At 37.8% G+C, this 15680-nt stretch overlaps 2 protein-coding genes across 3 annotated transcripts in view; both read left to right on the top strand.

Annotated features, from left to right (window-relative positions):
* The window catches only part of mertka (c-mer proto-oncogene tyrosine kinase a), a 22133-nt gene extending 11588 nt beyond the window's left edge, over nucleotides 1-10545 (top strand). The window contains exons 8-19 of the mRNA XM_015042591.1: nucleotides 2342-2487; nucleotides 5376-5514; nucleotides 6243-6393; nucleotides 6844-6932; nucleotides 7046-7141; nucleotides 7559-7639; nucleotides 7731-7823; nucleotides 7916-8034; nucleotides 8133-8242; nucleotides 8332-8491; nucleotides 9170-9306; nucleotides 9669-10545. Of these exons, the coding sequence (XP_014898077.1) occupies nucleotides 2342-2487; nucleotides 5376-5514; nucleotides 6243-6393; nucleotides 6844-6932; nucleotides 7046-7141; nucleotides 7559-7639; nucleotides 7731-7823; nucleotides 7916-8034; nucleotides 8133-8242; nucleotides 8332-8491; nucleotides 9170-9306; nucleotides 9669-10116 (1769 nt within the window). The 3' untranslated portion in view covers nucleotides 10117-10545. The remainder of the gene's footprint in view (nucleotides 1-2341; nucleotides 2488-5375; nucleotides 5515-6242; nucleotides 6394-6843; nucleotides 6933-7045; nucleotides 7142-7558; nucleotides 7640-7730; nucleotides 7824-7915; nucleotides 8035-8132; nucleotides 8243-8331; nucleotides 8492-9169; nucleotides 9307-9668) is intronic.
* Nucleotides 10546-11356: 811 nt separating this feature from the next.
* The window catches only part of tmem87b (transmembrane protein 87B), a 12513-nt gene continuing 8189 nt past the window's right edge, over nucleotides 11357-15680 (top strand). For both annotated transcript variants that reach the window (XM_015042585.1, XM_015042586.1), the window contains exons 1-10: nucleotides 11357-11579; nucleotides 12331-12391; nucleotides 12967-13058; nucleotides 13153-13287; nucleotides 13382-13435; nucleotides 14233-14380; nucleotides 14500-14561; nucleotides 14916-15099; nucleotides 15341-15440; nucleotides 15535-15628. In XM_015042585.1, coding sequence (XP_014898071.1) covers nucleotides 11430-11579; nucleotides 12331-12391; nucleotides 12967-13058; nucleotides 13153-13287; nucleotides 13382-13435; nucleotides 14233-14380; nucleotides 14500-14561; nucleotides 14916-15099; nucleotides 15341-15440; nucleotides 15535-15628 — 1080 coding nt within the window. In that variant the 5' untranslated portion in view covers nucleotides 11357-11429. The remainder of the gene's footprint in view (nucleotides 11580-12330; nucleotides 12392-12966; nucleotides 13059-13152; nucleotides 13288-13381; nucleotides 13436-14232; nucleotides 14381-14499; nucleotides 14562-14915; nucleotides 15100-15340; nucleotides 15441-15534; nucleotides 15629-15680) is intronic.

Raw genomic sequence — 15680 nt, 5'->3', positions numbered from 1 at the left:
GGGGGGGGGGGGGGCAATCGACTTTTTTGGAGGCAAAATGAATGTATGTAGCTGAACATAGACAACAACATACTTGTTAAGTTTAAGGTGATATTAGCTAGCTAGTCATCTTTTAGCTAACATTACCTGCATCCAACATTACCTGCATCCAACAGCTTTACTCAACAGTCTGTTAGTTTGGAGGGAAAAACTGTGAAAACTTCTTTGCGTTTTGCTGGTTTGCTGCCATGATTCTAACACAAACCTACGTAGCTCTGCACAGCAGCAGCAGGTCTCCTTCACAGGTGTAAACCCAGCGCGAGCGTCGTAGCGTTCATGTTGCGTTTAAAGGCGGCTCGGAAAACCAGGTTACGACATGTTAACAACGGATTAAACAGTTTTAACTGCTGATTAAAGTGACAGAGGACACAAATATGTGAAGTGTGGAAGCCCCTGTATCAAACTGACAGAGGAATAACAGAGAGTTGGCCATTCTAAGGTAAAAACCCAGCGCATACAGTGTTCATGTTTTTTTTTTCATCCAGTCGCCCCCCCTGCAATGGCACCGCGCCCCCTACAGTTTGGGAACCTCTGGCCTAGAGTATACAGTCTCTAGTTAATGAAAAAAAAGGCTAATCAGTGAAAGAATAACAGCAGTAATTAAGCCAAACCTGCACAAAAATATATACGTTTTGAAATTAAGATAAAAAAAATAAATGTTTTTCTGCAAACCCAGAGCTCTTCAAGTGGGAATCTGGGAGTAATGATGGACTCTGACCTGAACCTTCAGAACCACATAAAGACAGTCACAAAGTTGGCCTTCTATCACCTGGAGAAGATCTCCAGGATTGGAGGACTAATGTCTCAGCGAGATCTAGAGAAACTCATCCATATATTTTATCTTTAGTCGCATTGATTAATGCAACAGGGTCTTCACATGTCTGTCCAACAAATCAAACAGCTGCAGCTGATCCAGAACGCTGCTGCTGGTGTTCTGACTAAAACCAGGAACATAGAGCACATAACACCAGTTTTAAAGTCCCTACACTGGCTCCCTGGAGCTCAGAGAATAGACTTTAAAATACTGTTAGTTTATAAATCACTGAACAGTTTAGCACCACAATACATTAAGGATCTGCTGTTGTTATATCAACTTTCCAGACCCCTCAGGTTCTGGTTCTGGTTCTGCTCTGCATCCCCAGAACCAGAACCAAATGAGAAGAAGCAGCATTCAGCTTTTATGCACCACAAATTTGGATCAAACTTCCAGAAAACTGTAAAACAGCTGAAACACTGAGCGCCTTTAAATCTAGACTAAAACCCACTTGTTTAGAATTGCATTTGAAACTTAATCAATTACAAATTTAGTGATGGTACTTGACTTAATGTAATATTTTGATTGTTGGTTCTATGTTGCTTGACTTTGTGTTTTTGTTTATGATGTAAAGCACTTTGAAATGCCTTGCTGCTGAAATGTGCTATGCAAATAAAATTTGATTGATTGATTGATTGATCATTTTAGTTAAAGGAATGTTATGTTACTGCATTTTAGGCAGCAAAACTTATTTTCTTATTTCAAAAAGGATTTGAATTATTCGCTTATTTATATGCTGAATGTATTTCTGGAGAAAATCAGCAGTACTAAGGTCCAATTTTTGAAATAGATTGTCAGAATAATCTATTACTAATATAATCATTTCAGGAACAATACAATCTGATATTTTGCTCACAAGTTGACTCAAATCAAGGCTGAAATGGATTAAAAATGACAGCAATTCAATTTGGATCTATCACATCTTCAAGGAAACTGATTATAATTTGACACTGTTCATGTATTTGCTCTCCATACCCTCAGAGTTATGTTTCTGCCTCATCTCATCGTTCCTCTTTGGGTTTTAGGGATTGCAACACTGTGTAATTAACCAGCTTCCCATTCCAAATGTGCTCAGCGTAAGCCTCCTGCTTATAACTGGAGTATTCAAAACTTAGACAGCTACTGCTTGTAGAATTACCACAAGTGAATTCAGAAAAATGTGGTATTCACTAAATCCGTTGTTGTCTTCATGGGTGACTCAGGAAATAGGAGGGGGCTGACAAAACAGAAAGTTCTTACTGGGTGGAGCTCCTTTCAATTTCCTTCCTAAAGTCACTGCAGGGAATATTGTAGTTGAAAGACTTAATAGGACATTCCTGGAAGTCACCAAATACCAAACTGCATTCAAAACAATTTAGGCATTTTAGGATGTGGATCTTCTTTTGTTTTATTCTTAAGCTTCAGTCTTGTAAGAAGTCTAATAGTTTTGTTATGATGCTTTACTGGTGTCTTAACCACTTTATTTCTTTTTATTTGTCATACCTTCAGTGCCATCAAGTTACCCCAGGAATGTGACCGTGCAGCTGAATGAGTCATGTCTGCTTATCAAGTGGAAACCTCCGCCAGAGGACAAAATAAATGGCATCCTGCGAGGCTATGAAGTTATTGTTAAGCACGGGACAGATGAAGATAGGGTGAGTAAAATAAATTTAGCTTTTTGCTTTCTTTATATTCCTTTTCCTATATATTTCCTGAGGACAGATCCAGAGATCCAAGATTGAATCCATCCTCAAAAGTTTGAACACAAAAGTATAAAGACGGTTTCAAAGAAGATGAGAGTCACTGAAGCTATTTTGTCTGGAGAACATGCAGATGATTCCAAGTCTCTGGAGCAGATGTTGTTCCTCGTTTTGTACGATAGCAGCTGTTCTTTGTTGCCGCAGATGTGATCTCACAGCTGCAAATGGAAAGCAGAGCGCTGTAACTGAGGGCCTGTTGAAAGCACTCAGGAGGCAGCATATAATACACACTGAACTTGCTGTGGAGGCTGAAGTTTTGTCCCCTGCAAAAAGCAGAGAAAGGTTGGTTAGGTCCGACTTTGTTCCCACATCAATTCATGTAGCTCATCTGTCCACTAAGCCAATAAGTGCATGGAAACTCATAGGAACATCGAGTAATGAACAAGTTCACTGAAAGTTAATGCTTCAGAAAACCTGTTTTTTATTTATTTTGTCAGGGTTGTTTGAAAAAAAAAAGTACTTCCCTTCTGTTCCACTTGTTTTCCATTTGGGGATAATGGCTCCAACTTTGGTTTGCTGGAGTCCCAAAGCCTTAGTAATGGCTTTGAATCATTTTACTCACTAATAAATGTGAGTGAGTTTGACATTTTATCCTACTTCGTGTTGTCAGACAGGCTCTATTTAGATTCTATGTGTGTTTTAATCTCAGTTGTTTAATGATTTAGCAAAGGATTATGGTTATTTTTTCACATGCGGTCAGGATGGTTTGGATATTTTTTCCCCATTAAATGAAATCATCATTTGAACACTCCTATTTGTATTAACTGTGATATTAAAAAAATGTGAGAGCCTGAAACATTTAAGAAAAAAAAGGGAACAACTATTTTTTACATGACTTTACATTATTTTAAGATGACTAAAAGTACAAACATGTAAAGGAGTGTGACATAGTGAAAACTTTGTCCTGACTTGTTTCACAAGTCAGGACAAACTTCCTCATTATTTGTCACCAAGAGTTCAACTTAGGGTATTTTTTCCCACTTCTCTCAATAATTACAAAAGCTAAGAAATGCCACAATTTATTATTCCAAGGCCAACCTTAAGATTGGTTTTAGTTTCATTATTTGTTTAATTCATACAGCGAAAACAAATCAATCTGAGTCAGAATCTTAATAATCCTTCCTGTTAGCTAAAATTAAATCATCTATTATTCAACGTCTAACGCTTGTGCATAAGCAGTCATACTCGTGTGTAAAAGGTCACTGTAGTACAATACTGTTTCCCGTCTTTCCTCTATGGTTGGGAGCCAAAGGAAGTTGACAGCTTTTCAGTTTTCACGCTGGATATCAGTATTTTTCTCCACTGGATACTGAGTCATCTAAGTGAAAGACGTATGAATACAAGAGGTTGTGTACGTTTATGGGCTAAATATCCTGTACGACAGTCATTACTGCATCTTATTTAATCCTCAGTTATCTGGCTAGATGGGAACCATTGAGGTGGAGAAGTTTGGATAGGAGAGTTTCATAGGAGAGATGAGGTTGAACCTGATATTTACATAAACTGCATTACCTCACATTTAGATATTAAGTAAACAAAACTTTTTCCAGGTTTAGGTGAATTGTCAAATGATTTCTACTTACAAATTGTTAAAAATAATGAGTGACAGAGTTTTTTTTTGTTTGTTTTTTTAAATCCCATCCAAGATAAAACAGCCTTTTTTGAATTGTAGGACTTCAGTCAAACGTCTATTAAGATCCATTAATACCCAGCCTGTAAATTCCTGGCTGATGTTTTTCTTCTACATGTTCACATAATGTCCTTTCAACATGATACCATCTGTTTTGTGAAATGCACCAGTCCCTCTTGCAGCAAAACATCCACACAGGATGTTCCCAACCTCCGTTTCTCCAAATGTAGCAACCACCAACCACTTCGTTTTTAGTTTCACCAGACCTCAAGAGCTTCCTCACAAATTAAAGTCTGTGTCATTGAGTGCATTTACATGTAATCTGGGTTTTTATGTTGCTTTTTGGCTAATGTTTTCTTCTTTGCCGAGTAGCGTTTCCGCTCATGTCAGTACAACACTGACTTCATTGCAGAAAATCTTTAGCAATCTTTAGCAAAGTTTTACTCCAAAACCCATTCATTGTTTAACTCCTGTTTATGTAAACGTGGAAATAAATAAGGTGATAAAAATGTCTCTCTGTCATTATCCTGACGTTTATCCTTTATAACTCATTGTGGTAATACTAACCTAAAGCAGGAAAAGTTTAGTCTGATTTAATGAGGAAGAAAGGTTATGACCTTTTATACAGTGCAAGTAAATACACTTGTTTCAGATGAAACAACACCTCTTCTGACAGTTTGATGCTGCGAGAATGTTTATTTGCATGTTTTCCTCCATTAGATGTCGCAAACATGTTAGCTCTCTATCATGGGTTCAGTATCCTCCGTCAGCACTTTGGGAAAGCAAGCCGCCTCCAGATGGCACCATGCAGTGTTGTGAAATTTAGAGCTGTGTCCGTCACATGCTTCTTCACATTCAGCACAAGCTACTTCAGAAAATAAGTTTCCTTCCCTTTTTGAAAAAGAGGTTTACAATAACCCCCATGAACACTTCTCAGGACTTTCCAAAAAGGTTTCATACTGGAAGTGCTTCAAAACACCTCCACAAGTTAAAGTTTCTATAATGTATTATGTTTTTACTTTTGGTTTAGTTTAAATGGTACCATTAAAACCTGACTTTGTCTCTTTGTTCTGCTGACTTAGCCAATGTTTTGATTTCACATATTTTTTAGAGTGGTACAGGTCTTCGTTATAGCTGTCTTGTTTAATTTTAGGTGCACACTGACAACACCTCTACTTTAGTACCTGTGAAAGAATTCAACGCGACCTACCGCGTGGCGGTCGCTGCGCGTACGCAGGCAGGGAGCGGCATGGTGAGCCCAGAAGTCCGGTTCGATGTGCCGCCGTTGGACAGTAAGCAGCTCTGCTGTTTTCATTTTCTCATCTTGTCAATGTCCAACAATTTTTTCGCTGATCGATTTGTGCTGTGTTGTGGTTAATGTAAAAGTTATGTAATAATCACATTTTGCACGTTTTTGTACTTCCATTTGGGTCTCTACAAATTCTAAAAACACCGAAAGCACTTAAAATAACATCCTGGCAGTTTAATATTTTTTGGTGTCTGAAAATTGACTCATTTAAAAAACATATTTGTAACATCACAAATCAGCAGGTACTGCCCATACCATTGAAGACCAGCCCGTCACCAAGCAACCTATCCTGAGCTCCAGGACATTTAATCAGTTGGTTTTACTGCTGAAGTTGCTGTACAATGGCTGCTGGAATAAACATGTTATGTTGTTGATTTACCGGTCGAAACCACTTGCTGCATTCTTGCTGACTGTGCTTCAGGCCCTACTTCTGCTTTTCAAAGGTGTGCAGTTGTATAATTGTTCATCTGTTTGAAGCCATGCTCACACACAAGTGTAAACGTTTAGTTGGGGGACTTGGCCAGCAGCAACTTAATTGGATTTGAAGTGACAACAGGCCCTAAAACGGCTCATTCTGAAAGGAGCTCAAAATAAGTTGTCCTAAAGTCTGATTTGGTTAGATTTTTTTGGATTAAATATTAAAATTAATCAACCAAATATCTCTTTTTCAGAGTTTTCATCTTAATTTTCAACGTTATATTCTCATCTCAGCTTCAGGGGTGATCCCTACCTCCATCCCAGAAACAGGCCTCCCACACCTCGCCTCGGTCATAATGGGCCTGTTTTTTGCCATCTCTCTTCTGCTGATTATCATCTTGGTGACCTTGTATGTACGGAACAAGACGCCCAGATCTTGTTTTGGGTATGCTGAATCTCCTACCTTTGCTTACTCCTTTTGCTTATATTTAGAAGTTGCCACCTATACGTGTTACGTTTGAGTTCATTTTAGTTCATTTTTGAATAACATTTCTTTAAGAAGGAATATGGGAAACATTGAATAGATTAAGGCTTATCTTTTTAGACTGGATGTAGTTCCTGTTAGTCATCACAGTATGCTGATAATAATGGTGCAGCTGCGTGTTTTATATGGAAGCCATGACTCAGGGTTATGCTTCAGGAAAAGGACACGGGCAGCTGCACAGATAGAAAACAGACGATATCGCAAAGGAATAAACTGCCCAGATTGCTTCCTCACTACACTGACCATTAGATGTGAAGAATCCTGCCAAGTGTTTGTGTGTGTTTTTTTTTTTTTTTTCAAAATCCAGTGACGTCAGTGGAAATATTTTTCCTCTTCTGTCGCCCTCTGCAGGTGGGAGTATGGAAGTGCAGAAAAGTCACATCCGATCATACAGTACACAAACCAGATATCATACAGCCGCAATGCAGTTACAGTCACTTGTATGTTCTTAAATATTGCATTTAAATCAATAAATTAATATATTTTTTTATGTCTGCAAGTATTCAGACCAATAACAATGTAAAACACATTTTTTTGCGCCTCTTTTGTTCAGTTGGGAATCTTGGCATAAGCGAAGAACTCCAGGCCAAACTGCAGGACGTCATGATCCAAAGGAGCTTGCTCTCAATAGGAAAAGTTCTTGGAGAAGGTGAGGGAAACGTTTCAGGGATGTGCAGGGCCACCAGAAAGTATTCACACCGCTTCAGTTGTTTCACGTTTTACGACGTCACTGTTTTTGTTTCTTTTTATAATATAACTACACAAAGTAACTTAAAAGGGGCAAAACAGAAACATGTTCTCTGACAGTTCTGTGAATTTATGAACATTAAAACAGTTAAACATGGAAGTAAGACAATCTTTGCTGACACATATAATAGAGCTCAGGTGCATCTAGTTTCCAGAGGATCTGCAGATAAAATAAGATAAGATAAGATGTCTGTAATAGAAAAATGTGTAGCAAAACCTAAGGGTGTGAATACTTCCTGGTGACCCTTTAATTAAAAATATTTAATATCACATTGCTTACACAGTACAGCCTTCATGAATGGGCTGTGTTGTTTTCCAGGTGAATTTGGCTCAGTTGTCGAGGGACGATTAAGAAGCTTAGATGGGACGTCTGTAAAAGTCGCTGTGAAGACAATGAAATGTAAACCTTATGATTATATAAAGACTTAAACATTTATTGTCTTTAAAAATGAGGATAGATAAGTATTTAATTAACTCTTCTTTTCAAACAGTGGACAACTTCTCTCACAGGGAAATTGAAGCGTTCCTGAATGAGGCGGCTTGCATGAAAGATTTCAACCATCCTAACGTCATTCGCCTGCTCGGTATGAGAACTGAATTATGTGGAATCTCACTGCTCTCTTTGCCTTTATCTGTTCTTATTTGGACATTTTCTGTGTCGACTTGTCCTTCTAAGGCGTGTCCTTGGAAGTTGGCTCTGAAAATTTTCCCAAACCGATGGTCATCCTCCCATTTATGAAATATGGAGATCTTCATAGCTTTCTGTTGCGCTCACGTCTGAAAGAGAGCCCCAGGGTAAGATTTCAGCCAACATTTAATACATGCAAATTATGGTGAGGACTACATTTTAAATTTCTACACCGTTGTCTATCGTTTTATCTTTTTGTGCACAGTTCTTACCAACTCAGACTCTCCTGAGGTTCATGGTTGACATTGCTTTGGGTATGGAGTATCTCAGCGGTCGTAATTTTCTGCATCGAGATCTGGCGGCACGTAACTGCATGTAGGTTTCTTTCTGTGAAATTTACTTTCATAGAAAAATCTTCGTGACTCAAGAGGTTTATTTGACTTAATTTTTTACTTGTCTCACAGGCTGCGTGATGACCTGTCGGTGTGTGTCGCTGACTTTGGCTTATCGAAGAAGATCTACAGCGGAGATTACTACAGGCAGGGCAGGATAGCCAAAATGCCTGTGAAGTGGATTGCAGTGGAAAGTCTGGCAGACAGAGTTTTTACTGTAAAGAGTGATGTTGTAAGTGTAATGTGGATCTTTTCCTGTAACAGTGGTCCCTCAAAATCACCAGATAGCAACTAAATGGAGAACTAACTCAATGTGGAAATGTGGTTTTGCTTCCAAGTTCCTTTTGAAGGAAAGGCTGAATAGTCAGTTGTCTTACGTCTTTATGTCAGGGTGAAAGAACTGCTGTCATGATTTTTTTATTTTAGCATTTCGTCAAATTTAAGAAAAGCCCCAAAGGGGGAAAAAACAAAACAAAACAAAACAAAAAAAAAAACTAGAAGATTTAGACAAAAGAACAGCTGCTTTTGTCAATTATAATCGGACCTAGCGCAAAGAAAGTAACCTGGGGGCCAATTTCTATAAAGCCTTGAGATGAATTCATCCCTCCAACTCAGGAGATGATATACAATATTTGAATGAGACAAGATGAGATCTTAGAGATATGTTTGGAAATCATAACACTCTAGTTTCAGAGAGAACAAAATATGTTTAGAAGACTTATCAACGTGGAACTAAGGTCTGCCAGTCCAATTATCAAGTGCCACTCCCTGCAACTGTGCTGCAACAGATCTGAATCAAAAAGCGTCAGCATGTTTTACAGTCTATGCATAGTGCTGTTTTTATGCTCGTCAGATCATAATGTGGCACCAGTTAGCAAAAATAATGTTTTGCTTTTTAAAATGTGTGCAGTGGGCATTTGGTGTTACCATGTGGGAAATTGCTACGCGAGGCATGACGCCGTACCCGGGAGTCCAGAACCACGAGATTTATGACTATCTTGTTGAAGGCCACAGACTGAAGCAGCCGCCTGACTGTTTGGACGAACTGTGAGTGTTTCAGTAGGATGCTCCACAAGTTTTCATTTATTTCATTTAAACGGAACAATAAATGTTATTGTGTTTTTCAGTTACCTGCTCAAAAACAAATTAAATGTGCAGGGCCTATTTGTGTGTTAGAATAGCTACGACTTCAGTTTTCCGGTCTATTTTAGATATCTTTACTGTCATAATTCCCACTGACTAACGATATTATTAAAGAATTTTTTTAGAGGATCCAGGCCAGCAAACACATTTTATGTAAGAAAAGACAATATTAACATTTTATTTAGATTGTTTTCAGTTGTGCTTGTGGTTCACTAAAACAGGAATTTGATAGTGTGTCCCTTTTTTTCTCTTTTACTCCTATCTAGGTATGAGATAATGTACAGCTGCTGGAGAGCCGATCCGGTGGACAGGCCGCTGTTTCCTCAACTCCGGGAAATGTTGGAAAAGCTTGCAGAGAAACTTCCTGAGAGTTCTAGCAGGGAAGATATTATTTATATTAACACCAGCTTTCCTGAAGAGGACCCCGACTGGGAGGAAATGATCACAGCAGAGCTGGAGTTAAACCCCTCCCCTTCCTGCAGCCATGAGGCAGCAGAAAACACAGTAGTTACAGCAGACATTCATGGGCAGCAGAGGGATGATGATGACGATGATAGAAGTGGTCGTTACGTAGTGGTGGTCCCCGCTAACAACTCCCTGAGCTCTCCCACGGTGGACACGCCGCTTTTGTCGACGGATACTTTGAGTCGAGCAAATCGGGCAGCAGATGCGATGGAGCACAGTTCAGATGACACTTCATGCCTGTTAAAATGATTTGGAGCCTAAAATTCATCCGGCTGTAAAAAAAAAAACATCTCACCAAGGTTCACCAGCACTAACGGTTCTTCCTGTTTGCATCTCAAGACCCTTCCTCGTTCTTTAAATGAGCAGTGTTAGCTTCACATGGTCAGGTTATTATATTTATGTCAACTCCAAACATGTTTCAGAACATATTCAGTAAGCTTCCCTGAGCTGTGAAACTCTTTGGAGTTTTGAGAAGTGTGTTTCAATGTAAATATGGTAATGTACAAAATGTCTATAAAACAATCCTACGTTGTAAAAATAAATGTTGATGTTCATTTGAAACTAAATGATTTAGTTTATCAATGTGATGTTTAACGGAGATGATACATAATCTCATGAATTATTTACTTTAAATAAAAGGATAGACAGGTATATGTTTTATGTTTTTTAAAAATCCCACATTTTGCTTTTTTAATTTGCTGCATGTGAATTTTATAGTAAAGAAAGTAAAAGGACCCTAAAATGTGGAAATATAACATTAAGGATTCTTTTCTACACTATACACCACTAAAGTAGCAACAGTTTTCTTTATGTCTACACGTAACGCTAATTTTTTTCTGCATTGTGGTATAAAGCTGTAACATACTCTTTCATTTTGCTATGGCGATTTCTTTGCAGAAGATGAATCAAAATAATTTATCTCCAACCATCTGAGTCCAAAAATGCAGCAATATAATTCATTTAGACTAGGGACACTGAAAACATTTGTTGAATAGTAGATTTGTAAAAATCAGCATTATTGCTCTTTATTTCTCTCAAAATGCATGATTACTTATCAAGTAAGTTCTCCTGATTATGTTCTCATCTGCAGGACATGGCAAACATTGAATTTAAGCATCCATAACTTATTAAAAACTGAAGAAATTAGTATGTAAATAGTTGCAGACATAAATCACTACATGTTTTGAAATGACATGTACATTTTTGTCCAGGTAAAACCTTAAAAAGCAGAAGGATAACAATTTAAGCTTTTTATTAAAAAAAATGTAAAGATCTTTAAGGCGCTTCTAAATATGTAAACAATATGTTAAATCACTGAGGACAGTAATCGTTCATGGTGATTCTTTAACTTATTCATGTTTTTCAAAATAACATGGCAGTGAATCAAAAGAAAGTATTTATGCAAGTACATTCTAAATGTAACATAAAATAGTTTTTGATATTTTTTCCTACTGTCATAAACATCTATTTGACTTGCTGTTGATGTCAGGTCACTCATCTCATTTGCGTGCTGCGCTCAGGGCGCCTCCTAGAGGTCAGTATCGGAAAAGCCATGAGCAAACATGGCAACTGCTGTCAGGATGAGGACGTGGAGCTGCCCGACCCTGGGAGTCATTTATCCGTGGATGGTGTTTTTTACAGTTTTACTCGGGACTGTAAATGAAACAGTCGGTTCACCAGAAACAGGGCTATGGAAAATTGCGGTTGTTAATGTAAGTATTAGCCGGAGACAGTAGATAACTGCAGCACCTCAAGCTAACGCTAGCTGCATCAGGCTATAGATTTTAACTTGTAATGAGCTTAGTGCGTGCTGGTGATAGAAGCCATTCATTTTGAGTGTCGATTTAACTTTATGCTATTATGAGTTGCTCTTTTTTGCTTTACTAATAAACATGTAAATAAAAGGCACACGGTTTCCAGTTTTCTAGCATTTAGCCTAAATGCTAAGAAACAATCTATGGGTAGCTGAGAGCTAACTAGCTCCAGTTAGCTCTACCTGAACATAACTTGTTTAACCATTTATTGTCATGAACCCTAAAGTTATTCATTCCCCCTTTTTTCCACGTATCTATAATTGTTTGGGTTATAATATAACATTATGGCTTTTTTTCTCTAAAAACTCTTCTAACATTTAAAGCTGATCCTTATCTTATGTCTTACCACAATTCCTGGAGTTTGCCCTTGGAAAACATCTTGATCAATAATTCAAGTAGAGATCTGAGAAGATCCAGTTTCTTCTACTTTAATTGCAATATTAATTGAGCTCTAAGTCTAGACTAGGTGAACCATATGGACTACTGTGAAGTTTGCTGTTTACTTCCTGATCATCTCTTGTACTCTGCAGCAAAGAGGGAACTACAGTTTGTTTTAAATTTAAATTAGCTTCACTTTCAGTCCTAATTTAATCTCTGCCTCACTGCCTTCTAGTGTTTTTGCTCACATGCTTTATTTGCTTTCGTGCAGGGCTCAGAACCGATCATATTAAAGAAAGCCATGTTTAAAGAGACAGATGTTGTACTTAAAGGTAAGATCTGATATTGCACACACTGACATTGTTCTTTTTACTATGCATGTCACAACAAGCAATAAATCAATTTATCACTTGATAAACCAAAAATTACAGAAATCATTTCCATTTCCATGCTTGTTTGTGTCGTACACTTTGTCTTTAAAATTACGCTGTCCTGTAATATTTTATTTTGTCATGACTTCATAATCCCTTTTATTCATTGTTTTGGTTGTTTTATTATGTAAATGGAACATTTAAAATGTCTTCCAGTTCCAGTGCTAAATGTTCTTTGGAAATTAAAGCTTGAGAGTGTACTTGCATTATTATGCATTTATCATTGTATTAATTGAAAATTGTTTCAAAACAAGAATATTATCTCAACAATTCCTCTTACAGCAAAAATTTTATTGTGACCAGCTTGTAGTTTTAAACTGTGTCTATTTGCAAGAGTGAAATTTGGTGCTTCTTCTAGTTTCCACACCATGATGGTCTGAAAAATGTCCAAACAGCTGAATTTCTTTTCATCATAACCTTAAACTACAACATTGCCATTTTTATGTCCTCCATTAAAAAGTATCTTCATTTCTCAGTTGTGTCTTTTAGTTGTCCCAAGCAGGTGAAATTCACAATCCACTGGCTTTTAAAATACCACCCCTGCTATAATGAATACAATAATATTGAAGTAAGTACAGTTCTTCCAAGCCATCAGTTTCACTAATTATTATTATTATTTTTTATTTATATCTTTATGACTAAATGTTTGGTTGTGATTCTAGGAGATGTACAAACGGACGCCGCTGAGCCGAGGGGAGAACCTGGACCCGAAGCCCAACGCAGCGGGCGAGTACATAGAACACAAACACAGTGCAATTACGTGTAGCAGCGACCTGCACGTCTTTCCTGGGCTCCGCGTAGGTTTGCTACGTTGGTTCTTCAGCATTAATTATCGACACATTTAACAGCTTGACATTTCTCATCACCCAGCATCTTTTCTCTGTTTCTCAGAAAGCCAAGGCAGAACCACGGTCTGTTATTCCAGCAGACGGGAGTGAAGGACCAGTAAGAAAACTTCAATATTTTTCACTCCTTACTTTATATAAAGACATCAAAACTAAAGGTTTTGGATTAAGAATCCCTACACAGTCTAAAAAACTGCAGTGTTTCATTTAATATTATTCCAAATCTGGATCTGGGTGGGAAAATGGTTTTCCAGACTGTCTTAATATGTTCATTCACTGCAGAAAAACAAAATCTTACCAAGGATATTTAGCTAGTTTCTAATGCAAACATCTCAGTTCAATGTAAATAAGGCAAAAGTAACTTACAACTAACTTTCCTGCAAGATATATGAGGTTTTAAGTCAATAATTCTTTAATATTGACAATTGGTATTATTTTGCTTATAACAAAACATTTTTGCCATGTTATAAGAAGAAAATAAATTGCCAGTGGAAATAATTTTTTTTATCAATATGAAGGGATTATTTGTTCAAATTTGCTTGTAAGTTAGTGTTGTCTTACGTCAATTGTACAAAGATATTTACACTAGAAACTGAGCACAAATCTGTAATAACAGATTTTGCGTTTTTTTTGCAGTGTTTGTATGTCCATCTGTCTGTCCATGGCTTTTGCATGTTCTGCTTTTCAAGAAGAAATGTCAGCAGTGAATTTCACAATGGACATTTGAATTTATTATAAGTCAGAGAATGTACAGAAAAATGTTCAGGAACCCTGTAGATTATAATCAGTCCTAACAAATCTGAACAGTTAAGTTCATCATCTGGGCTGCTTTTGGTTCCTTGCAGTTAAATCTGTCCAAAGATTTATCGCTTCTGCATTACTTCTGAAACTCTGCAGGGAAAAAGTGACCCTAACTGGATTTCAGATGAGTACAACGCTGACGGCGCCAAAGAGAACGTCATAGCCACCACATGGAGGAATGGGCCTTACCTGCTGGTGGTTAAGGTCATTCCTGATATAAACGAGGCTAGCTGGAATTTAACAGGTGAGATGTTTCACCCTAAAAGGCAGGTTTGGAATTCAGCCGTGGCTCCATATGTTCCTTAATGTCAGATTTCTACGGAGTTTGGAGTTTATGTGATGCTTGGATGTTTTTCTTCCCAGTTAATGTGGTGATGAGAGGGAAACACGGCTACATTTCTATCACAGAGTGGCCGCTCATGATCGTAAGTACAAAACTCTAGGAGTCAGTTTTGCATCTTGTGCCACAGACACATTTTCATGTTCATTTTAAGATTATTTTTCATTCCCATTTGATGTATTGCTGCAGACGTTAAGTCTGTCTCTTTGTAACTACATTTGAATCTGTCAATTGAACAGTAGATCTCTGAGTTTTTGGATGTTAGAGTGAGATGCAGCTTATAGATCTAAACCTAACTCTGTACTCTGAAGGGGAAAAAATGCAAGGAAAGCATCGTCTCAAGACATTAGTGGAGAATGTCTTGAGAAATTTCCAATAAATGGAGAAAAACTGCTTCCATATGTGATGTGATTGTCGACTAACGTCTTTCCGTTTGCAGTTCTATATGGTGATGTGCGGTGTGTACATCCTGTACGCCTTGCTGTGGTTCGTCTGGGCAGCTTGCTACTGGAAGGATCTGCTGAGGATCCAGTTCTGGATAGCTGGAGTCATTTTCCTCGGCATGGTGGAGAAGGCGCTCTTCTGCGCCGAATATGAGAACACCAACGTCGTCGGCTCTGCCTGTGAGTGTCTCTAGATGACCACACAGTCAGCTAAATGTGTTTTTGTATATCCCCTTTCGTATACCCTGGTTAATTGTTTCAGGAAACAATAAAGGAACAGAAATAAAGCATATTAACAATACTGCACACATTACAAAAAAATGCAAAATACACATTTAGAACCATGAAGCAAATCTTGAAATGTCGATTTCTGTTTTTTTTTTTTTTTTCTTTTCTTTTCTTTTTTTTCCTATTTCTGCAGCTCCTGGCTTGTTGATCTTTGCAGAATTGCTCTCCGCTCTCAAGAGGACTTTGGCACGACTTCTCGTCATCATCGTCAGTCTGGGATACGGCATCATAAAGTATCTCATGTTCTGTAACGCAGTCATAAGTTTTTTTGTTTGTTTTTTTAAATATTAAGCGTTTACCTTCATGTTTTTGTTGTGTTTCTTTCAGGCCGCGGCTCGGGACTGTGATGCACAGAGTCGTGGGACTCGGCATCCTCTACTTCGCATTTGCTAGCATTGAAGGTGTTTTGAGGATCACAGGGGTGAGTCGAGCTCTCGCCGTCTTTAATTGGGAAGAATTTTTACGAAACAAAA

This window comes from Poecilia latipinna, unplaced genomic scaffold (genome assembly GCF_001443285.1).
Source record: "Poecilia latipinna isolate Pla-1442-1.1 unplaced genomic scaffold, P_latipinna-1.0 Scaffold596, whole genome shotgun sequence".
Lineage (NCBI taxonomy): Eukaryota > Metazoa > Chordata > Actinopteri > Cyprinodontiformes > Poeciliidae > Poecilia > Poecilia latipinna.
This window is presented reverse-complemented; position numbering and strand designations above follow the sequence as displayed.